Genomic DNA, 24794 nt, shown 5'->3' on the forward strand with positions numbered 1-24794 from the left:
CCCCCTTTAAAAAAAAATTATTAGGCTGGCACTGTGGCATAGCAGGTAAGCCGCCGCTTGCAGTGCCGGCATCCCATATGGGCGCTGATTCGAGTCCCAGCTGCTCCACTTCCGATCCTGCGCTCTGCTATGGCCGGGGAAAGCAGTAGAAAATGGCCAAAGTCCAAGTCCTTGGGCCCCTGCACCCATGTGGGAGACCCAGAGGGAGCTCCTGGCTCCTGGCTTCGGATCAGCGCAGCTCTGGCCATAGTGTTCAATGGGTAGTGAACCAGCAATGGAAGACCTCTCTCTCTCTCTCTCTCTGTGTGTCTGCCCCTCCTTCTCTCTCTGTGTAACTCTGGCTTTCAAATAAATATAAATCTTTAAAAGATTATTATGTATTTATTTGAAAGGTAGAGAGAAGCAGACGCAGAGAAAAAAGAAAGAGATAGGCCATCGACTCTGTCACTTTTCAAATGTGCAAAATAACCAGCGAGGAGCCAGGCTGAAGGCAGGAGCCCTGAACCCCATCCAGGTCTCCCACGTGAGGAGCAGCCACCATGCTACTGGAGCCAACAGCACCTGCCAAGGTGCTCATTAGCAGGCAGCTGGATCAGAAGCTGGATCAGATCTGGACCAGGCACTCAGGCGAGGGAGCAGGTGTCCCATGCAACGTCTCAACTTCCTGCACCAAATGCGTGTCCCCAGGCAGTGGTGACACCTCCCCAACAGGCCCCGTGTCTACAAGTAGGGTCCAAGTCTTGTGCATATCAAAGTACTGCAGACTGCATGGCTTAAGGAGACAGCTCCGGAGGTCAAGGTGTGGGTGGGGAGAACTGTTCCCTCTTGGCCGGCGCCGGGGCTCACTAGGCTAATCCTCCACCAGCACACCGGGTTCTAGTCCCGGTCAGGGTGCCAGATTCTGTCCCGGTTGCCCCTCTTCCAGGCCAGCTCTCTGCTGTGGCCCGGGAGTGCAGTGGAGGGTGGCCCAAGTGTTTGGGCCCTGCATCCACATGGGAGACCAGAAGCACCTGGCTCCTGGCTTTGGATCAGCGTGGTGTGCCGGCCGTGGGGGCCATTGGAGGGTGAACCAATGGCAAAGGAAGACCTTTCTCTCTGTCTCTCTCTCTGTCCACTCTACCTGTCCAAAAAAAAAAAAAAAAAACAAAAAAAAACCTGTTCCCTCTAAAGGGAACAGGAAAGGGTATGTTCTCTTGGGCTTCCGGCAGCCTCAGGCGGTCCTGGGCTTATGGCTACATCTCCTATCTCCTCACTCACAACCTCCTTTGTTGTGTCTACCTAGGTATCTAGATGTCTCCTTTTTATCAGGATTCCAGTTATACCAATTCAGGGGCCACACTCACTCACAGCTTCGTCTTGGTTGAATCTGCAAAGACCCTGTGTCCACATAGGGTCCCATTGAAAAGCCGGGATTAGGTCTTGACCCGGTCTTGTTTGGTCGCTGCACATACACATCACCCACAGCACAGGGTGGACGGCAGTGGGTCCCGGGGAAACATGGCCCCAGCTAGATGGACTCTCAGCCTCTGAGGGGCACATGGAAGGCCAGCGTGACACAAGGCAGCCTTGCCCTACTTCGCTTCCTTCTTGCTTCCTCTGACAGCTGTCTCTGATGCTCAGAGGTAACTCAGAGAAGAGCAAGTACTAAGCTTAGGTGCCAGATTTGCAACTAGAGGCTGTTCTAAGTGAGAAACCGGAAGGTTTGAACAGTCTTCCCCCATCGGTCCCTCCCTTTGTCCTTCCATTCGGGAATTTCTTTTGAATGACTGAGGGAGGGCTGGGGCCACTGAGAGGACACAGGAGCAGAGGGTTGGGGCTGTGAAGTCTCTAGAGACACACACCTTAGAGCCCCCTGGTGCCCCCTGGAAATGACCGCTCTTCCTTGGCAGGAGCCCTGTCTGGAACCCACCAGGGTCCCCGTGCACAGCACAATTTTGCCTCATGCTTTTAAGGAAACAACTCCGTTTCTTAGGAAACACAAATACTTTAGGAAATGCAACAGCTCCACACATGGGAAACTTGAGAAAGGGCTATCCACGTGCCTGCTTTCTTGCAGTGGCGCATCCCATGTGGGCGCCAGTTCGAGTCCCGGCTGCTCCACTTCCGATCCAGCTCTCTGCTCTGGCCTGGGAAAGCAGTAGAAGATGGCCCAGGTCCTTGGGCCCCTGCACCCATGTGGGAGACATGGAGGAAGCTCCTGGCTCCTGGCTTCGGATTGGTGCAGCTCTCTGAAGTCTCCACAAAGAGGGAAATATGTTTTCATCATCAGCTCCACCAGTTTTTCTATACATGGATGAGTTTTTTTATTTTAGATACAGTAGAAACCTATTGGGCCGAGTACAATAAGGTAAGGCCTTTCTCTATTAGTACTGAAATGCTGTTTCACAAGTCAAAGTCCATTTGTTACATAAAAAGTTGTGTTAAACATGGCGTGAATGTTTTGGGACTCAAGGCACTTCCATCCTGAGGATACACAGTGGCTCTCTTTGGAACATTCACATCAGGAGCTCATTCCACCTGTGATAACCCGCGGGAGCAAATCAGCAGGAACGAGGAGCCCACGCTGGCACTGCGGGCTTGCTGCAAGGCGTGCCCTTGTGCCCGGTCAGGTTCGTGAGCCTGTCCTGCACGACTCAGCTACCACTGGGGAGCAGGCAGAGGGGCAGGTTCGATTTAGCTTCCACTACATTTAGGTATCCACCAAAAGGAAAAAAAAAAAACTCAAATGATATTTCCCAAGAGGTTACGATGAAATTGAGTAAAATTTGAAGAGCTAGAAAATCTTTTTTCATTATAAATTGTTAACATCCTATATACACAGAGAATATGAAGCCTCCTTTAAAAAGAAAAACCCATAAATACAACATTTGGTTTTGAACCTTTAATAAAAGTAAAAAATGAATGCAAAAAGAACACAATGTTGAAAACTTAGTATGAATGTGAATCTCTCTAGATGTTCAAATCTGATATAGTGCAAATTGTTCAGACTATTTTACATTTTTACAAACTCAAATCACTTTGGTTCATGTGTTTGCTATAAACTATTGGCAAAAAAATTCTTCAGATTCACATTTTTTGGCTACATTATTTCTAACATAGATTTACTTCCAGTTTAAGAGAAAAAAATACTTATTGTTTGTGCACGATCAAGTATATCATAAAGATTCACTTACTGCTTTCATCGAATAACTTGTGGTGTTTCAAAAAAAATGCTGACATCTTCATTGAAAATTGTTTCCACATAACTAATCATCTGTTTTCATTTTCAGAAAATGTAAAAGGGATCATTCCAAAGTCCAAGATGATCCATTTTCTTTTTTAAACAAAAGTTCTCTAAAACAAATTAGCTTCCGTAACATAAAAGTTACTCCAAGATATTTTCCTCAAAAACTAAAAACTCCAACAAGGTTCATCACACAAATGAAAGCAAATACGTACATCAACACTCACTGGCAAGTTAGTCTGACTTTCTATTCTGCTGGCCACTTCCACGGAATTTAGAACAAACCAAAAACATTTAAATTGCAAAATACAAAAAGGTAAATTTGTAAGTAAAAATTACTCAACCCACAAAACTGGAGTTATTTCAAAGGGTTCATTGGAGGGTGTCACCAAAAAGTATCTTTACAACTCAAAGAAATTATTGCTGAGTTTTGCCTCCATGCAGTACTGAAATGAATGGAGAACCCTTCTCTTTAACATCTCAGACATTACAAAAAAATAAATATTTAAGAGAATACAAGGCTCAGATTGGTTTTCATATACATTGCACTTGAAGTTTAAGACCCAATACTTGCAAATTAGGTCTAATATGGTCTATGCCATTAAATGAATACATTGTGCTCACCAATATCATCGAATATTTAGAAACACCACATGTTTAATGCAGTGACATATGCACTTTTCTTTTTACAAGGCAATCACAGATTGCAAATTCCATAGGGCTGTGGAAAAAAATAGTCATCTCTATTTTGGAGTAGCAAAGAAACAATGTTGGCTCACTAAGACTGAAACACATGGCTGACAGGTATTTGCTCTCAGATGATCACGGATTTTGGATAAAACTTCACAGTCAGGTGAAAATCCCAATACAGCACAGTGTGGAATTATGACTTTTCCACTGCCGTTTGCCCTCAGTAAGATTGTCTCCACAAAGTTCCATGGATCGAATGAAAAGCATGGTTCACGCACGCACTGTGACGTACACACGTGTGGGACACGAGCTTGCCACTGCAGCATTAAGCACAGGTGTGACTGTGGCTCTGCCACGCCGAGACCCACCCAGAGTGCAATCTCCCTACGCCTGCTGCCGCTGTGTTGTTGTTGTTTTTAACACAACCCTATTTTAAAAAATCTTTTGGATAAATATGATTCCTATTACACCATACTTCATCTCTGTTAAGCACCCTCAACCTATCCCTTTGGGCACTGATACAAAACTGATAGTTGGTAATTGAGTTTTAGTTCAAGGCTTTGAAACATGGCAACTTGTTTTTAATAACATGGATGAAATCTAATACTCAGGAAACTGCCCCCTGCCTGAACTCCTACACACAGCCTGCGGTGGAATGTTCCAGAACGCAGACAGGCACGAGTGCAGTTGGTCAAGGGAAGACGTCAAGGCAGGTAAGTAGTTATTTTCTCCACTTCACTATCCTGGACCAGGTGAATATTTTTTTCCAGAAGTCATTGTATAGTCAGCCCAATCTAAACAGACTATTTAGGAAAAAAGATCATCTTTGTCAGAATCCACCATCACAGATTTCTACCCCAAGTCTTGCTCATTCTTCAGAATCAGTGGGGTTGAAGAATCAGTCACTATGTGGCTTTTCAGGAACACCCTAATGTGAAAAAAGGAAAAAAAAATTAACACTAAATGTATAAATATTTTAATTATATAAGTTAAGTAGGCCTTAAAAGGTGAAAGATTAAAAATTCCTTTGACTGGACAAAGATGTCTGAGCCATGTGAGAAGCACGGACAGACCTGGAGCCCAGGACTGAGCGCCACCAGCTGCCCCGCAGGACCCCCACGACTCCCACACCAAGGGCCATCACCTTCCTGCCTGTAAAATAAGGGTAATTCCCTACCTCCAATGAAATTAACTGCCAATGCCCTTTCATAAGCCCTGGTATATAAGTGTAAGGCACTGGTGACATATGACTAAACTAGTATCAGTTTTATCAAAGCTTACTGATGCTCATGGAATTTCAGGTTTTCCTAGAGGTTCTGACTTTCTACTACAATTTAAGGAACTGCAGTTTTATTTGAAGAAAGAAAGCGACTGTCCTGCCACAAGCCTTTATTAGCATCTGACGCTTCCATTATAACTTACTCTGCCAGCAGTTTGTTGAAACGGATACTTGAACTAGGTCACGTTTAAGAATACCAAATCACTCTACTCGAAGTTTATGTAGAGTGTCACAGTTCAAGAATCCTTTCTGCGCATTCTTTTTCGTCTGACCCCCGAAAAAACCTCCACGAGACAGACCCTGCCTGCTCCTTCTGCTGCCAGGCACCACGTGGTAAATTCTCCACACAAGATGGAGCTTCCGTTGGTGAAGCAGACCCAGAGAAATGAAATGACTTTCCTGAGGTCACAAAGCTGCTAAAGGGCACAGAGAGCTCTTAAAGTACATTTTCTTCTTTTGACTCCGAAGTCTTTCACTTTATTTAATTTTCCTCCATTTAGGTAATCATGTTTTAAGAAACAGGATTATTTATCCAAAAAAATCAGATCTTCCCACTTGGTAAAATCACCTAGGAGTTTTGTATGTGAATTACTACCCTGAGGACACACAAAATAATACCTATTAGGAAACACATAGACTTTTAAGATTTGGTAATTTCAAAGCATTACAAACTATTAAAAGGGACATAATGAAGGTTCTAAACAAAGTTCAACTAGAGAAAACCAAGTGAGTAAACTCTTGCCTGCACCCTGGAAACAGAATGGGTCATCAGAGTTTACTACCTGCCCACTCATGTGCTGATGAACAAACACAAGTTAGAAATGCAGAAGCCAGGGTCTACAGGAGACATTAACGTAAGAACACGAATGACTGCAGAGATAACAATCAACCTGAGTTGGATTATAACACTTGGCATGTTAACTTTCACCCGTGTTGCCCAACAGCAACATGTTTTAAATGACAAGATAGTATCCTATAATAAACCCAAGATACCAACACAGATTTCTAAAAACCTACTTAAGGATGAATGACAGATAGGAGCTATTTGTCAAAATATGGCATCCTAATGAGAAGCCTGGCTCAGATTCCACCTCTGCTAACCACTTGGGCCAGCTGGTTAACTGGCCTAAGCTTCTATTTCCCCATTTAAAAATGGATTAATAGTTTCTACTTCAAAGTGCAACAATATGAGGAGGACTAAATTAATTAACGATGACAATATTTATCACAATGCCTCACAGACAGTAGTAAGTGCTCAATAAACGTGACTCCTTGATAACAGTAACATTGCTATTCTCACTAGTGTCAGAACTGGGTTAATCAACACTCGGAGATGCCAACTGACTCCCACGTGGACAGGCAGGCAGGACTTTAGTCACGTGTGCCCACAATTTGCTCAACTCTTTTAAAATGCTTCCTCCAACCATTTCTCAATGTTTAGAACTTGTGCAAGTTATAAAATTTCAACCTCTACCAAACTAATGCTTGTTTGCTAAAACTGATTACAAAGCCTTCATAATAAGTGTGTTAACAAAATCAGCCCATTGTTATGAAAACAAAAACAACCAACTTGTTGAATGCTATTCAAACTTTAATTTTTATCAACAGTCAATCTGGCTAAGGACAAGTGTATTCCAAAAGCCTTCGTAGGAATCTTTTACCAAAGAGTAAACGGGAACAAAATCTCAATGCAATTAAACAATTATGGAGTTGCCTAGCTCTACTTTGAAAGCTAGTTAAGGGGGAAGAAGTTCAACGCATGGAGGAAGATCTATAATATTTTCATGTGCAGCAATCTCAACAGAATTGTAACATAAAAAAAGCAAAGCCCTTTGCTTCTTCATTAAGGGACATAAGAAACAGAATTTTATCAATGGGGTCTTTTTGTTTTGGCAGACCTGTAGAGAAACACCAAGGCACAAAAGGCCGATTTTTTTAGACTCGGTAAACCAGTGAACACTATACAAATTCTACCCTTTTGAAATGACTTCTATTTTTGTGAAAGAGCCAAGTGGCCTTCAAGTTCAACTTCTCACAAATGGGTATCAACTGGCACAAATGTACCATTTTAAAAATAGCACAAGGCACCAAGATAAGTCTTCTGAGAAATCCTCAGAGTTTATCTCCGAGAGCGACAGTTCTAGCAAACTTTTTTTTTTAAGCTCACTTTATGTAAGCCCTTGAGTCAAGGTCAACTCAAAACAATCTTTAAATGTCTGCATTTAATTTTTTTAAGTGAAAAAGCTCAAATGTCAATTTATAGCTACTGAGAAAAACTGCTAAAATTATCCTTGAACTCATTTGCCTTTCCCCCTCTCTCAGGAGGTGTGTCCTAGGAGGTAGCACTTCTCTCTCAGCAAGAACAGGTGCAAGGCTCACCATGTGCTGAATGTCCTCTTTTCTGTGCCCCAGTACACCTGCCCCCCAAAAGGGCGATGTTTGCCTGCCCCCAGCTGCCTGTTGTGCCCCAGCTCCCCGCTCCCCAGCCCTGGCCTGAGATGTGGTCTGCAGCCACAGGCTCCCTGCGCCCCTGCCAGCAGACTGAGGCACGTGGAGTCCCCTCAGCATCACCTGGACTCACTCTTGATTTTGTTAAAAAAGAAACGCTGGTTGTCAGAGGCTGGGGGAGCAAGGTGTCATGGCCTAAGATCATCCAGATTTGTTTCCCATACTGCAGGAAGGAGAGAAACTCGTCAGACACCTTTAGCCACTTCAGCAACTTCTCTGCTGGCTACCACACTGGTTATGTGAATCTAGAAAAGCCGTAAGACTCGTATGTAATAGGAGGAGCTGCACTAGAACCCTGGCTTCTTCTAGCTCAAATATCATTTAAGTCTCCAGACCTGCGAAGCTTTATAATGTAGCAAAGAACCACGTGGGTACCATCACATCTTTTGTTCAACATAGACTTTCCTAAAATAATTGCTGCTCTTGAGTCGGAACTAGATATTTATGAACCCTAATTATAATGTATCAAGTAAAACAATCCATACAAGCTAAAAAAAAAAATCTCCAGTGTTGGGAGATGCTTGATCATCGCACTTACCATTGCTAACTGCCGTCCTATGTTCCCCACTGTGACACCGCCTGAGAAAAATATACACGGGAGCCAAGAACGAATGTAGAGGAAATCTGGGGATGTATACCTGGAAGGAAAGCGGGGAGAGAGAAGGTCTGTGCCTTACCAGTCAGTGTCACCCAGTTCAATTCTGAGTCAAAGATCTGTGATGAGGATGTGCAAAATGCATTTAATCATAAAACAATTGCACATTATCACATCCCAGCACTACCACTTAATTTCCCTTAAGGGTAGTTTACAGAAGTGTATTTTTAAAATGCATCAGCAGCATTTTTGAGAATTTCATGTCTAAATCTATGCCATGCTACATAAAAACCAAACACACAAAAAACTCCTAGGCTTCATGGGTGCTTTTATAAAACCGATGCAACAACAATGTTATAAACTGTAATATCTGAAAACACACACTTACTGATAGACACCATTATACACGAGGAACTGTGTTATCAGAGTAGCTAGAAAGGCTACAGTGATCCCGAGCCCAAGGCCACTTCTCGAACGATCAAATGTCCACCAAAGGCCCAATGACAGGGCTGCCAGAGTCAAGGACAGCTGAACATTATTGGCAAAATCCAATTTCTGGTGATGCTAACATTAAGGAAAAGTTAAAAAATTTTTAATGAAATCAAAACAAAAAATAAAATCATGAAGTACTTGTGGACTACTACTACATAATGAATCATTCACTATTCATAAATATTGCATATTGAGTTAAAAAAGGGGCTTGTACTGATTGATTCCCCGGGATTACTGAGTCAAATGCTTTAAGGGCAAACTTTCTGAAAGCTATGTATAAAACTCTGCTGTTATTTTGTCCATAAAACAATACATTTTGGTAATAAGTCATCTGTACTCTCATTCTTCTGTTTTTAGCAAGCACTATCTTCATGCCTACACTATGACATCTGGCCCACAGCACTCTAGTAAATTAAACACTTACAGCTGGTCATTACAATACTTCTTATCAACACTGCTCCTACAAGAGCTCTTATATACCTTTAAAACAGCAGGTGGGCAGATTTTAGGACTGACATCTCTAAAAATGTCTCTCTCTCCAAGTTGCTCTAAAGAAACTCATAGCCTGACCATAGATGATGGAACTACAGACTGTTTTCCTCAAAAAAATGCATTAGGTACACAGAATATTCTATAGAATGAATTTCATCTGTGCATGCCAGAAGTTCAAGAGCCATCTGTGACTGGCTCTTGGACTTATGTGGACAGAGAGGCAAGACACAGAGCCTTCTGGAAAGATGTAGCAAGAATATCAACACTCCTGCCTCTTGCCAGTTCTCTCTTTGCCTTAGGAGTCACCAAGTCTCACACTGGAAGGATGTAACACAGAAACATAAAGATGAATTAAAAAAAAAAAATGAACTCCTAAGATCCAAAAGAGAACTGTCTGAGAAAGGAGAGAATAAGTAAGCTCCCTCTACTACTGGTATTATTTCCAACTGTTTCCCTAAACAAACTGAAAAGACTCTAGAAACTATCCCATACAAATCCTACCAGGCATAAACTAAGTAATGTACTTTAAAATAAAATACTTGCATGATGTAATAAATACTATATATTCAATAGAAATAACAAAATGCTTCAGCATGTAACCGAAGGAAATAGTTTGGACACAGCACATTGACTTAAGGATACAGCACTGGCGTGGTTAATGCCAACGAAAACTGCTATACAACGCATGACGCTGGCCCACTCTCTCTTAAACTTGTGGGGTTCTCCAAGGTGACTGTCGATACAGGGGTACAGCAAGCCAACAACAGCTGTTTGAGAGAAAAGGGGACAGTATTAGAATACATGAGCTCAAAAGGATATTAGTTGCATGTGGTAATCACCAGTATTATTATCCAAACTAGTCCTTTAACTAGAAAGTTTATCAGCTACAACATAATATTTAAATTAAGGCTAATTTTATACTCTGTTCTCATTAAGTAATCTCCACCAAATATCACTCTGTTCTGAAAAGTTTCAAAACAAAATACTGTTATTTGGTTGAGTTAAACATGTCGCAGTAAGCACAGAAGTGAATCAAGCAGGGATTTACCTAGCCATATTAATGAAACGGACAGTTAATTTTTTAATATTCAATGGTCATATTTTCCTAAAGTGCAACACCGAAATGACTTCATAACTTATCTATTTGCATCAACTGTGACTTCCACTTTACAATGAAAAGGTGAGTGGCCATGAAAAGCTGGGGCCACAAGACATACGCAGTTCTGACAGGTCCCTGCTGGGCCCATGGTGAGACACTCACAGTTTCGCTGAGTCGACTCGGACAGGCTGGGTCATATGCCCACAGACTGGCCTCAATTTGCAAGGGGGCTCTTGCGTTTTCTTAGGAGACACCACTGAGCATTACTGTGTACACATCCTCTGCGTTACGTCCTACGGCCAGGCCCTCTCGTACTGGTTTCTGTGGCCCAACCCCAAGCTGTGGAAAGAGCACTGACCAGGGAAACAAAGCTTGGCCTCTCGTCCCAGTCTGCCCTCTGATGGGACGTGGCTCTTCATGTTTGTTTTCTCATGTGTGAAATGATGAGGGTTATGCAACTGGAGGGGAGAGGAGGAGGGGTCATGTGGTCTGCGACAGTTAGAAGTCTTCACCCGCAGAGGATCTCAGAGAAGTTGGCTAGGTGGGCAGACATGGCATTTGCGAAGAGAAGGCAAGTGGAAGACAGAAGGGCAGGAATTGTACAAGGCACAGTGGTGTGAGTGGGAATGCAGGCCTCTGGGATGGCTCTGGGGGGCGGGAGGTTCCTCGTGTAAAGTGCATCTGAGACCTGAGGCTCTTCAAAGTCAGGCAGTAATTGCAACTTGATTGACTATAAAAGTGGGAATTTTAGGTTCTTCAGCCGAGAAGCGAGAGTTTTAGCCAGACATTCAGAAAAAAAGAGTCTGAGAAATTGTTTCAGATATTCCTAGGATCCCTTGAAGCTTCCATTACAAATACTCTCAACCAGTTCTCTTTTCAGATCAAGTTTTTGGTTTCAAGAAAGAAACTTCTGTCCCAAGGGTGAATGAAGTGGAAATTTCAAATTTAGATCTATTGCTTAAAAAAGTTTTCTATTAGTACAGCCATATACTTCAAGTGTTCAGACACACAAAAGGAGGATGCCATCTGAGAACAGAGATGAGAACTTTCTAGTCACTGCCTCGTAAGTCCGGCATCATTGTGGTAACACGTGTCCCAGCTGGGCCACCAGGCCTCCACCCCAAGGAGATGCTCCGAGGGAGCCGACTGAGAAGGGGGTGGTCTGCAGAGTCGAGAGCAGAGGCTCTGCCTCTTACTAGCTGTGTACTCCAGTACAGTGGACTGAGTTTCCACGTCTATAAAATGGAGCGCTAGCTAGCACAGTATTATATGGGATAAACGAAGCAACACATCCAAAGCCTACAGCAGTCACTAAGTGCTAGTTAGAAGGCAGAAAAGGATCTTCTTCCTCTTGTACTGTAGCTACATAGATAACTGTTGACTACGGGGTGCTCAATGATAGGGACTTGTTTGGTCAGAGGACATTTCAACAGCTGATAGATAGTGAAGGCCATAGAAAGCACCCAGCAGACGCTGGTTACAAACACTGACCCCGAGTGACAGCTGACAGCATCTCTGATGGGCGAGGTACGCTAAAACTGTCAGGAGCAGGAAGGGGACAGCTCTTCCTCCCATACCCAATCTATGGCACTGTAACAGTTCCAAGGGGGAAAAAGGCTTGGCTTGGCGCCACAGTGCACTTGGCGATCCGGCAGAAGGAAGTGCTGAGAAGTTGCTCCCTTGGCAACCGCCTCCCGAACACATGTGACCGATTTGTTTTCAGTTATCCAGCAGGGTAGCATGTTCGCAGGGGCGACCAATCGCCACTCAGGGCTGCGGCTCACCAGTTCTGCAGGCGGCCAATCGTGGGGCAGCCTGCTCTGGGTGACAGCTGTGGGCTATACTGGAGGCTGTCCCCGGTCAGCCGGGACACTGGAGGGAAGGGACCTCAGTCAACTTGGCCCAGTATTTGCTTAAACAGCCAATGATCTCTCCACCTCATCTCCATCACTGGGCTTCCCCAAACTTGAAACGAGGGGTGACTTAGACTAGCACTGGGTGCCCCACATCCTCTCTAGTTCTTTCTCTAAATACAGAGATTGGAGATGGCAGTTTTCCTCTTTGCGTGCTCTCATTTCCAAACAAATGCTTGTTGCAGGCCCCAAACATGTTTTTAACCAAATAGATGCCCTTTTATTTAAAAAAATTTTTTTTCTGATAACAAGGATGGGTACTCACCAGCTGCTGTCCCACAACAGGGAGGGACCCACCAGGCAGAGGAGAAGATGGTGGCAATCACCTCCTCGGGGAAGAGGGTGACATTTCTCTGGATCTGTAGCAGGTTGAGCACCAGGGCCAGGACGACCCCCACCAAGAAGAGCACGAGGCTCCTCTGCACCAAGTGATGATGCCAGCTGTTGGTGTGGCTGCCACTGCCACGGTGGCCACTGCTCGCAACGCTCCGATCCCGGGGAGAGGGGTCAGTGTCCGGGCCACTGTGGGCCACCAGCAGGGAGGGACCGGGCACAGCGGCGGAGCTGATCATGTCTCCCACTCCGGCCGCCAGCCCTGCGGCGCGGGCTCTGAGGGGGCTCTGGTGCCTCGCACGGTGGGGATAGGAGCAGCTCCAGAAGTGGTCGTGCAGTCTGGGCATCAGTCACCAGCGGCGTCCGAGAGGGGCTTCCTGGAAGACGGAGGGCAAAGAGGAGGCAAAGTCGTGATCAAGTTCAATTCCAAAAGCAGGATGCTGGGGAGGCCCCTGTGGGTCGCTGCCCTTCATCGCCAGTCCCGGGACCGCGGCTCTCCGATGCCCGCCGCGGCGCCGGTAGCAGCTGCCCCCCCACCACACACACACACACACACACAGCGCGCGGGTATAAACGTCCCGCCCGCCCAGCGCCGTGCACACCGGCAGGCGCCGCCCCGCCGTGTCCAGACCCTCCGCGTCCGGCCGAGGACCGGGCGCCTGCCCCGGGTCCCCCCCGCGGTAAGAGCGAGCCAACCGACCGCCTCAGAGACGGGGTCCACGCGTCAGTCAGCCGGCCGCCTAGGACGCCAAGCCCGGCGCCGCGCGCGCCATCTCCCGCCTCCTGCCACCTACGCCGCCGGCCCTCGCAACCTGCAGCTTACCTGGCCGAGGGGCGCCCGCCAGCGGGCTGACCGAGCAGGGGCGGGGCGGGGACGGAGGAGGAGTCGCGGCCCGGGACGGCCCCAAGTGTGGCCACAGCGCCGCGAGGGCGCGCGGGCTTATATGGCAGGCCGAGGCCCCGCGTCACGTGACTCGGCCAGGCCTACCCGCCGCCCGCGCGCGCCGCGCGGGGGCGTGGCCTCCGCTCGCCCCGCCCCTGCCGCGTGCCCGTCCGCACTGGGTCTGGTGAGGCGGCCGCAGCCAATGGGAGAGGGGCGGCCCATATGACGCGAGCACACGCCACCGCGGGCCCGCGCCGGGCACGCGCCGTCAGGAGGAAGCGCGCGGCCCGGACTCCCGGCGGGTGGAAGGCGGGCAGCGGGTAGGGCGGCTTCGCTGACTGAGGGGCTGGGGAGGGGCGGGGTGGGTGGAGATCACGGCCTGTACGGAGGCGCAGAGGCAGGGCGGACGTGCAGGGCCCCGGCTCAGCCGTGCCGCCTCTGGACCCTGGTCTCACGCCGCGGCCAGGGAGCGTCATGACGGGGTGGGCGGCGGCTCCGCGCAGAACCCGCCCGGGTGAAGGCGGCAGGTGTGGGTGCGCATCCCGCGACCCGCCCGGTGGGCCGCGGGGGGCTTCCCTTCCGTCGCTCCCCAGGGCGGGGGGGAGGGGTCCCTCGGGGTCCCCGCACCTGCGAGCTCTGGGTTGTGTTCGGGGTTCCCTTACGCGGGCTCCTGGTTCCCACCCTCCAGAGCGCGTGTGCGGCAACAAAGCTTTTTATGAAAATGCCAGTGACCACTCCCTCTAGTTTCCGGTGGTCTTTGCTGACCTTTGGAAAGCAAGCCAGCACAAACACGAAACAGAGCACTCGCGGGAAAAAAAAAAAAAACAAACAGATCGTGTTATCTCGTGGACGTGATTTCTGCACGTCCCGTTTGCTGACAAGTCACGCCACCCTGCAGGACAGGCCGGGTGCCCGCTGAAAACCCACTTGCTGTTGCGCAAGGGCCAGGCTCCTTAAAAATGTTCCTGAACAGCAACAGAGGAAGAGCGCCCGGGCTTCTGTGTTGTCTGCAGATGGGCGGAGGTGCTGGGGAAGTTTGTGCCCTAAATAGCAGCTTGGCCCAGAGACCCCAGGGAGTCACTGTGAAGTTACTGAGTCAACATGAGATGTCGCTGTGTAGCATCCTCGGCGTTAAGGTTTGTGGCTGTTAGGCCAGATGCTTGTAAAAAAAAAAAAAGATATCCTCCTAAGGTATCAGTATTTTTCAGAGTCCATTAGGGAAAGGGGGAAATTCACCTGAATTTGACTTAAAAAGTTTAGTTTGTTTGAAAGTTTGACCAGGAGGAAGAGATCTTCCATCCACTGGTTCACTCCCCTAATGGCTGCACCCGCTGGGGCTGGGCCAGGCCAAAAAGCTGAGCCCAGCACTCTGTCTGGGTCTCCTACCTGGGTGGCAGGGACCCAGGTGCTTGAACCTCACCTGCTGCCTCCCAGGATAGCCAGCAGCAGGCATCTGGCTGAGAAGTGGAGCTGGGACTAGAACCCAGAAACTCAAGAGGCTGGTGTTCCAAGCAACATCATAACTGCTATGTCAAACGGCTGTTCCTTGATGTGTTTTTATTTTTATTTATTTTAAGATTGATTTATTTGAGAGGCAGAGTTATAGAGAGACGGAGAGACAGAGAGAGAGGTCTTCCATCCCCTGGTTCTCTCCCCCAGTAGCCACAACATCTGATCAGGAGCCAGGAGCCTCTTCTGGGGCTCATGCAGAGGGCCCATGCACTTGGGCCATCCTCCACTGCTTTCCCAGGCAATTAGCAGGGAGCTGGATTGGAAGTGGAGCAGGCAGGACTTGAACAGGTGCTTATATGGGATGCCGGCGCCTCGGGTAGAAGCTTAACCTACTACGCCACAGCACTATTTTTTTTGTTTTAAACTTAAAAAATGTATTTTCTTCACATAAATCTCGACTACATCGAAAATTTGCAAAAATTTAAGCTTCTAAATATTTGGGAGATTATTTCACTTGTAAGTAGTCAGTTATCTGCACACTGATTTGAACTGTCACCTCTGTATTATAGTAAATTCTCATGTATACTTGGATCTGTTGTGTTTTTATTTCTTGAGCGTGACACAGCTTGCAGTGGGCGAAGGAGGGATCCTGTCTTCACCTCTCCCTCGGTTAGGACAGAGGCAGGCTTTCCCACTCTGTGTTATGTCATTCATTTCAGCTCTCAAAGACTTGTTCCCTCCACTCGCCTCAGATTTATTTATTTTGAAAGTTACATATACAGAGAGGGAGAGACACAGAGAGAGATCTTCCCAGATGGGCCAGGCTGAAGCCAGGAGGCAGGAGCTTCATCCAGGTCTCCCACATGGGTGTCAGGGGTCCAAACACTTGGGCCATCTTCCCTTGCTTTTTCTAGGTCATTAACAGGGAGCTGGATTGGAAATGGAGCAGCCGGGACACGAACTGGTGCCCATATGGGATGCCGGCATCACAGGTGGCGGCTGTTATCTGCTCCAGCACAACACTGCCCCCCACCCCCCACCCCAGTTTTAAGTCCCATTCACACGTGTTGAGAAACACCAGTAATAAATCAAGCTGTTAGTGTCATGGAGATGCTTCTACAGTACAGCTTTGATCCTGGGATACAGTCACATCATTGATTCCATTATGAAACACCAGCAAATATAGGAAGTTTCTCTAGCACTTCAGCTTTCGATAATGGGTGTATTCAGGCACGTGACCTCATCAGTAGCAGGGAAAGCACTCGTAGACCTATCAAGCTGTGCTCTGCACAGACTCCTTACATTATAGGAATCGTATATGTCTAAGATATATTTGAATTTATCTTTTGTCTATCTGGCCATGGGAACCTCAATATTTAAATTCGAATACCCCTTATGAACAGATGCAGGTCTTTATTTTATGGATGTCTGTGTTGCTTGCTTCAGAGGAGGCCGTCAGTTCCTTTAGCTGTCAGCATGACCTCTTAATCTCAGGTAGAGCTGTCACTGCATTCCCAGGGTGTGTGATTTGTGTGAACGCCTATGGAGTCACCTCCTGAATGAAAATAGTCTAGGGGATAACAATGGAAGTTTGGATTTACTCTCCTAGAGACTGAAGCCTCACTATCAGAGAACATATGAAAGTATTTTGCAGGAGTGGGCGTTTTGGCGTGGCGGGTAAACAGTGCCTGTATCCCATGTGGGCACCGGTTTGAGTCTCGGCTGCTCCAGTTCCAATCCAGCTCTCTGCTGTGGCCTGGGAAAGCAGAAGATGGTCCAAGTCCTTGGGCCCCTGCACCCATGTGGGAGACCCCAAGGAAGCTCCTGGCATTGGATCAGCCCAGCTCTGGCCGTTGCAGCCACTTGAGGAATGAACCAGCAGATGAAAGACTCTCTCTCTCTCTCTCCCCCCCTCCCCCTCCCTCTCCCTCCCCCTCCCTCTCCCTCTCCTCTCTCTCCTCCCTCCCATCTACCTCTCTGTAACTCTGCCTCCCAAATAAATAAATCTTTAAGAAATAATTTGCAGGTTTGAGAGTTAATTATCCTCAAGCAAAACTGTTATTGATTTAGTTATTCTACTAAACTTGGGCTCAATGTTGAAAGTAATGGAGCTCATTCTCAGCCCATCAGTAGCTTTGAATCAAGTACTGAAGGAGACGTGTTTGTGGTGATACTGTCTAGTTCTCAGTTGCATCGCTCTTCATTAGTCAGAATAGATGTGCTTCTGCTCTGGGAGAGTTTATTATTGCTTATGAGCTAAGCACCACACATGCCGCCTTCTCACATCGCTAGTTGAGTAGGCTAGGGAAGCAGCCCAAGGACCTCTATAGCTCTTGTATACAGAAGAATTACGGCATCATGGGAGGTCAAAGGACTTTTGAAACATCATATGGTAAACAATCTATTTGCCTTTAATCTGTATACCTACTATTTTTGGTGCAGCATGAATAATAATAAATATTCTTAAAATAGGGTGGATGACAAAATATATTTATCTTTTATTATAAAAGTATCACTCATTGTAAAATTTCATAAAATTTGGAAAAATATATTTTAAAAAATCATCTATAATCCTATCACCTAGAGATAACCACTGTTAACATTTTTGAGGGATGTATTTCCAGATATTTTTTTCTGTACACAAATGTGTGTTTTTTACAAAACAAATAGGATCATATGTCACATGTAATGGAACCAGTTATTAAGCAATCATGAACAACTTTAATCAATGTAGACCATGGTATCATTTTTTTTTTTAATTTTTTTTGACAGGCAGAGTGGACAGTGAGAGAGAGAGAGAGACAGAGAGAAAGGTCTTCCTTTTTGCCGTTGGTTCACCCTCCAATGGCCGCCGCGGCCAGCGCGCTGTGGCCGGCGCACCGCGCTGATCTGATGGCAGGAGCCAGGTGCTTTTCCTGGTCTCCCATGGGGTACAGGGCCCAAGCACCTGGGCCATCCTCCACTGCACTCCCTGGCCACAGCAGAGAGCTGGCCTGGAAGAGGGGCAACCGGGACAGAATCCGGCGCCCCAACCGGGACTAGAACCCGGTGTGCTGGCGCTGCTAGGCGGAGGATTAGCCTAGTGAGCCGCGGCGCCGGCCATGGTATCATTTTTTAACAACCTTATTAAAAGCTAATTCACCACTGTGCAATTCACTCATTTGGAGTATGCAATTCAGTAATTTTTAGTATATTCATAGAGTTGTGCAACCATTACTGCAGACAATTTTAGAATATTTTTATCACCCCCATAAAGGAACTCCAAATACTTTAGCTGTCTCCCTCCCACTTGCCCTCTCACCTGCGTCCCCCAGCCGTCGGCACACACAAGTGTATTTTCTGTCTCTTTGGCTACCTATTATGAACTTTCATATGAATAGAGTCATCAGATCCTCGTATGTGCCCTTTTGTGAATGGCTGTGTTCACTTAGCATGGTGTTTTCAAGGTTCATCCACATTACACTGTAACATGGTAACGTACTTCATTCCTTTGTGTGGCTGAATAATGTTCTGTTGTATGGGTATACCACATTTGGTTTAATCACTAGATGGAGGTTGGATTGTTCTCATTTTTGTCTATTGTGAATACTTTGCTATAAATATTTAGGTACAAGTTTGTGTGAACATATGTTTTCATTTTCTTGGATGTTATTGCTAGCATTGAATTGCTGGGTCACGTAACTGTGTTTAATCACTTGACGACCTGTTGGACTCTTACAGAGCAGCTGTTCCCTTTGACATCCCCATGGGCAGTGTATAAAGGTTCTTTACATCCTTGCTTACATCCTTGCCAACAATTGCTATTATTTGCCTTTTTTATTCTAGGGAGCTTTTTATTTGTCTTTTTAATTCTAGATGTTAAGTGGTAGGGCTGCGGCGCTGTGGTGTAGCGGGTAAAGCCGCCACCTGCAGTGCCAGCATCCCCTATGGGCACTGGTTCAAGTCCCGGCTGTTCCACTTCTGATGCAGCTCTCCGCTGATGGACTGAGAAAGCAGTGGAGGATCGCCCAGGTCCTGCACTCATGTGAGAGACCTGGAGGAAGCTCCAGGCTCCTGGCTTTGGATCGGCCCAGCTCCGGCCACTGCAGCCATTTGGAGAGTGAACCAGTGGATGGAAGACCCCCCTCTCTCCCTCAGCCTCTCTGTAACTCTACCTTTCAAATAAATAAATAAATCTTTAAAAAAAAAAAAGATGTTAAGTGGTTGTCTCATTTTCAAAGCAGAATAGTATTCCTGTATATTGGAGAGTGTGTTAGTTTTTTTTTTTTTTTTTAAAGATTTTTTTTTTTTTTTTTTTGCAAGGCAGAGAGGGAGAGAGAGATAGAGAACCATCTGCTTGTTCACTCCCCAAATGTCCTCAATGGCTAGATCTGGGATCTGAAGCCAGGAGCTTCTTCCAGGTCTCCCACATGGGTGGCAGGGGCCCAGGGACTTAGGCCATCTTCCACTGCTTTCCCAGGTACATCAGCAGGGAGCTGGAACAGAAGTGGAGCAGCTGGGACTCAAACTAGTACCCATATGGGATGCAGGTGGTGGCTTTATCCACTATGCCACACCTAGCTCAATTAATGGCAAGTGTGAGAGAAAGAGGTGAATTAGACAACAAAGGAAAAAAAGATAAGGTGGTGCCTTACTGAGCTGGCCTGCAGTGATGTAGGGAAATATATCTAGTTGATTAGTCATATAGGATCTCACCTGTACAGGCTTAGAGACCCATCATGCCTAGCAAGAATATCCCTTTGGCAGAGAAAGAAAAAACTTGTCTGCTAACTCTCTGTCTTCTGGTTTAATTGATCGAAGTTTACCCCATGGTCATTAACTTCTTCATTCTTCCTAAGTGTGGTACTCAGTGCCTTGCTGTAGCTGTTGGGGCAGCCAGATGCCATAGGCAGTGGTGTATCATCAAATGTGAAGGAGTAAGAGGACAGGGCTGCTTCTGCAGGTCTAGCTGGGGCAGCCTGTCTTTTTTTTTTTTTTTTTAAGATTATATTTATTTATTTGAAAGGCAGAGTTACAGAGAGACAGAGGCAGAGGCAGAGAGAGAGGTCTTCCTTTTGCCATTGGTTCACCCTCCAATGGCTGCTGCGGCCGGCGCACCACGCTGATCCGATGGCAGGAGCCAGCCAGGTGCTTCTCCTGGTCTCCCATGGGGTGCAGGGCCCAAGCACTTGGGCCATCCTCCACTGCACTCCCTGGCCACAGCAGAGAGCTGGCCTGGAAGAGGGGCAACCGGGACAGAATCCGGCGCCCCGACCGGGACTAGAACCGGTGTGCTGGCGCCACAAGGTAGAGGATTAGCCTAGTGAGCCGCGGCGTCGGCCAGTAGAGCTATTTAGACCACAAGGGAGCAGTCAGAGTGCTGTGAGGTCAGAACACAGGGGAAAGGATGTCACAGGTGTAGAAAACTCTAGAAGGGGTTTGGCCATGAAAAGGAGGAGAAAACAGAAGCTGGGGAAAATATGACATGGGTGGAGTTTTGTTTTAAAAATGGGAGAGACATGAACAAGTTTAAATGCTGATGGAAGATTCTGTTAGAAATAGGTTGAGGAACAGGGAGCAAGTGCAAGTAGTTGGGAGAGTGAAATCCCTGAGTTGTTTGGAGGGTGGGAGGTGTCTGGGACCAGAACTTGGGCAATGATTCACTGTGGTCACCAGGTGGGCACCACTTCTGTTAGGGAGCCAAAGGGGACATAGTGATGGGTGGGTGTGGTAGGGGGACTTCCTGGCACCCTTAAGTGGTTTCAGTTATTTTTGAACTCTTTAGGTAAGACGCGGAGTAGAAACTTGTAGTAGTATACCTCTCCAAGTTCAAGGCCTCATGGAGGTTTGTAATCACGATTTCACAAGGGCCTGGTCTGCAAGGTGTGTGACTGATCTTTTGTGCTACTCTCCAGGCTGGTAGAAAAGGCAGTTTGTCTAAGGGCATCCGAAATCAGATTATTCCAGGTGGAACAGAGGGAGGACAGTGGGCACTGGAGTGCAGGACAAAGACAGGCGGATGTGGAATCCCAGCAGAGCAAGATGGAGGTAGCAGCAGGAGGGTGCCGACAGGAGGAGGGTTTCCCAGTTAGGAAGGAGTGGTGTATGGAGTTACACCATGTAGGTGCTGGGTATTGGCTCCACAAGGACAAGATTCCTTGTTTTGTTCACTCTCAAAGTACGGAATTATAATAACTTAGTTTAAAGATTCCCAACTGGTCTTATTTTGTAGAATATTTTAAATATCTTTTTTTTCCAGAATTGGACAACACTTTAGTCCATATATTAGAGTAAGTATTTCAGTGGGTTGAGTGAAAGAACTTGGTTTAGAGGCAGAGAAAGGCTGAAAAAGGCAGAAACAAAGAACAAAAACGTTGGTCTTTTCCAAGTTACTTTCCTTAAGATTGGTCTTTTCAAAGTTACTTTTCTTGTAAGGTGGGGACAGGGAGACAGATCAGTAGCAAAAATCACTGTTTAATACCACGTTATTTCAGGTATTTCTTGTGAGGACGAGAGAAATTCATTATCATGCCAACTGATTGTGAGGACGAGAGAAATTCATTATCATGCCAACTGAGACCGACCTGTTTAGGAAAGTTGACTGCGTTCTTTCTCTCTCTCGATTTACAAGAAGTTAAGATAACAACTTAGTCTCAGCCTGGTAACAAGGAACTTCAGCATGAGCGACCCTGTTTTGATTTTTAGTTTGGTCTGTGGGGGCCTAGTGCAGGAGCCTAGTCCCAAACCACAACTCCTGTAATTTTTATTTGCCACCTTGATATAACCAGCACCTGCAAACTTGTTAGTGAATTAGCAGTGTAGAGAAGAGGGCCTGGTCTGACCAGAACTGGTATGAATGCATGGTTTCAGAGGAGAACGCCGCAGATGATGACAAAGTCCAGAGCGTAGCCCTAGGATTGGTTGGCTGAAGTGGTGTGGAACCAGTCACCAGGGCCAAGGAGGTCAGGGAAGTGAGAACCTGGGTTTTTGAATGAGTCATGCTTGCGTAGGAGAAAGTTGCTTAGGGTGATGGCAGGTTTGGAACATGAAGGTGGACTCTGTGCCAGGTGTCTGAGTCCCCAGGGAATGAAGACAGTACCTACAGAAGAAGCAGTAGCAAAGAGAGTGTACTGTGTAATGCAACCCCCCCCCCCCCCAAGTTCATGTCCTTCCTGAAAACCCAGAATGGGACTTTATTTGGAAATAGGGTTTTTGCAGATGTAATTAATTAAGATGAGCTTATACTGGAGTAGAATGGACGCTTCATCTGATATGATGGGAGGGAAAAGCAGCGCCGAGACAGATAAAGGCACAGAGGAAATTGTCTGAAGACGTAGCAGAGACTGGAGTGATGGATCTCCAAACCCGGGAACAGCAGCTGGAGGTAGCAAGAAGAGACCCTCCTATAGTCTATATCCTTTAGGGGAGGTGGTCCTAACAACACCTTGGTTTTGGAACTCTGGCCTCCAGAACCAGGAGAGAATAATTTCCGGTTGGTAGTGGGTGGATTTGAAAAAAGGCAGGAAGTAGGGTCAGAAAGAAGGTAGGGTACGGAACAGGAGGGCTGCTCCATGTGTGAACTTGTGTCCCACAGCCTCATTTCCCAGGGCTGTCGTCCAAATGGCAGGGCCCAGTCCTATCACCTGGTCTCCACCACACCTGCAAGAGGAGTGCTCTCTATGCCTAGTCAGGGAAGAAATAATTTGCTCAAAGCTGTTACGCACGATGAGCGGCCAAGCGGGAAGTCAACCGAGTCAAAGGCTGCTGAACTGCCTGCCTTCGTTGCTTCCACGCAACCAAACCAGTGCACTGGGCACTGGCCGAGAAGTGCAGAGGGGCTCAAGCAGGAGCTAACAGGGGAGAAGGACAGGACATGAGCTTCCCACAGCTGCCGTAACAAACCAGCACAAACGTAGTGCCTCAAAACAGCATGGGCCTCTTACCTTAGAGCCTGCAGGTCGGAAGTCGGAGACGGGCTCCGCTGCGCTTTTGCCAGGGCTGTGTTCCCTCTGGAGACGCCGGGGGAGATTCTGCCCGTTTCCAGAGGCTGCGGCATTTCTCCGATGGTATCGCTCTGACCTCTACTGTCATCCCGCTTCCTTCTCTGACTGCACCTCCTGCCTCCCTTTCACTTCTGAAGATCCCGAGGTTACACGAGGCCCACCTGGATCCTCCAAGTGCTGTGTTCCGAATGTTTATGCACCCCTAGGGAGATGGTGTTAGGAGGTGGGCCTTTGGGAGGTGTTTAGGTCATGGGCACATGAGCGGGATTTATAAAAAGGAAACCATAGAGCAGTCGCTCCATCATATAAGTATGTGGCAAGAAGACATGCAAACATGCCAGTGCCTTGTTCTCAGACTCCCAGTCCCCAGAGCTCTGGGAAATGTCTGTTGTTCATGAGCCGTCCCATTTATAGTATTTTGTGACAACAACCCAAATGGACTAAGACCACGATAATCTCCCGTCTACAAGTCTCTGACTTACGGTATCTGCAAGTCCTTTCCTCAGTGCGGTGACCTCTTCACAGGCTCCAGGGATGACCATGTGGACACTGGGTGACTGAGGTTGATTCTACTGCCCACCACTGTCATGAAGGCGATTATGATGCGCTGTGGTTCATTTTGTCATAGGGTTCACACAGCATGCGTTAGAAACACAGAAGAGGCTGGTGCCATGGCTCACTAGGCTAATCCTCCGCCTTGCGGCGCTGGCACACCAGGTTCTAGTCCCGGTCGGGGCACCGGACTCTGTCCCGGTTGCCCCTCTTCCAGGCCAGCTCTCTGCTGTGGCCCGGGAGTGCAGTGGAGGATGGCCCAGGTGCTTGGGCCCTGCACCCCATGGGAGACCAGGAGAAGTACCTGGCTCCTGCCATCGGATCAGCGCGGTGCGCCGGCCACAGTGCACCAGCCACGGCGGCCATTGGAGGGTGAACCAACGGCAAAGGAAGACCTTTCTCTCTGTCTCTCTCTCTCACTGTCCACTCTGCCTGTCAAAAAAAATAAAAAATAGCCGGCGCCGTGGCTCAATAGGCTAATCCTCCACCTTGCGGCGCCGGCACACCGGGTTCTAGTCCCGGTCGGGGTGCCAGATTCTGTCCCGGTTGCCCCTCTTCCAGGCCAGCTCTCTGCTATGGCCAGGGAGTGCAGTGGAGGATGGCCCAGGTGCTTGGGCCCTGCACCCCATGGGAGACCAGGCACCTGGCTCCTGGCTCCTGCCATCGGATCAGCGCGGTGCGCCGGCTGCAGCGGCGGCCATTGGAGGGTGAACCATCGGCAAAGGAAGACCTTTCTCTCTCTCTCTCTCTCACTGTCCACTCTGCCTGGCAAAAAAAAAAAAAAATTAAAAAAAAATAAAAAATAAAAAATAAAAAAAGAAAGAAAGAAAGAAAAGAAACACAGAAGAGCAGTAGCTAGAACACGCTCCTCACAGATCCGACACCTGAGCTGTGGCTTGAAGTATGAATTGGTTCTGTGGAGAGGTGCAGAAGCCATTCCGGGCAGAAGGAAGAGCGTGGACAGAGGCGTGAGGTGCTTAGAGGAATTCTGACCCTGGCAAGAGGTGAAGTAGGAAACACTATTGGGTCAAAGTCCATAAGACAGGCTAAGTAGTTCAGCCTTTTTCTTGGGGGATGGCCTCTCTAAATCTATTTTGATCATCCATTCTGTTGGTTAAAGTTTAGCCTGTGTCCCTATATACCTATATAAATAAATTTATAAGTCACATATGTGTCATTGCACTCCTCTTTTCTATACTATAAGATGCATATAAAATAGAAATCTGGTTACAGAACTCCCTGACTTTCAGCCGGACACATGGCCACCTGCTTAGAGGTTGCATTTCTCAGGCTCCTTCGCA

The 24794-nt window shown here is 47.2% G+C and overlaps 1 protein-coding gene and 1 long non-coding RNA gene across 18 annotated transcripts in view; one reads left to right on the forward strand and one right to left on the reverse strand.

Moving 5' to 3' along the window:
- Positions 1-2866: 2866 nt before the first annotated feature.
- On the reverse strand, positions 2867-13542 carry INSIG1 (insulin induced gene 1). Of its 2 annotated transcripts, none has more exons than XM_051858282.3 (6): positions 13448-13542; positions 12557-13001; positions 9922-10046; positions 8684-8850; positions 8239-8338; positions 2867-4841 (listed from the first exon to the last, which is right to left on the reverse strand). In XM_051858282.3, exons 2-6 carry the CDS (start codon positions 12969-12971, stop codon positions 4812-4814), a joined length of 837 nt encoding a protein of 278 aa, XP_051714242.1. In that variant the 5' UTR covers positions 12972-13001; positions 13448-13542; the 3' UTR covers positions 2867-4811. The 2 variants fall into 2 exon arrangements, with proteins under 2 accessions (XP_051714242.1, XP_051714243.1); XM_051858283.3 differs by having other exon boundaries at positions 13325-13542.
- Positions 13543-13679: 137 nt separating this feature from the next.
- The window catches only part of LOC149125296 (uncharacterized), a 108541-nt gene continuing 97426 nt past the window's right edge, over positions 13680-24794 (forward strand). For 12 of the 16 annotated variants that reach the window (XR_016236950.1, XR_016236948.1, XR_016236949.1 and 9 more), the window contains exon 1: positions 13694-13827. This is a non-coding gene — a long non-coding RNA (uncharacterized LOC149125296). Of the gene's footprint in view, positions 13828-14405; positions 14644-18814; positions 19151-24794 lie in introns of those variants that run through there. The other 4 variants (XR_016236960.1, XR_016236947.1, XR_016236946.1 and 1 more) reach the window with 4 other exon arrangements.

Source organism: Oryctolagus cuniculus, chromosome 7, assembly GCF_051225735.1.
Source record: "Oryctolagus cuniculus isolate XC-2025 breed Fujian yellow rabbit chromosome 7, ASM5122573v1, whole genome shotgun sequence".
Lineage (NCBI taxonomy): Eukaryota > Metazoa > Chordata > Mammalia > Lagomorpha > Leporidae > Oryctolagus > Oryctolagus cuniculus.

Bases quoted from the DNA above. Each gene is read 5' to 3' on its own strand.
- INSIG1 (XM_051858282.3), bottom strand. From the start codon at position 12,971: ATGCCCAGACTGCACGACCACTTCTGGAGCTGCTCCTATCCCCACCGT. The intron at 8,339-8,683 runs GTAAGTGTGTGT...CTTTCCTTCCAG, and splicing joins GTGTATAATGGTGTCTATCA to GTATACATCCCCAGATTTCC. The intron at 4,842-8,238 runs GTAAGTGCGATG...TTTTCACATTAG, and splicing joins TAGGACGGCAGTTAGCAATG to GGTGTTCCTGAAAAGCCACA.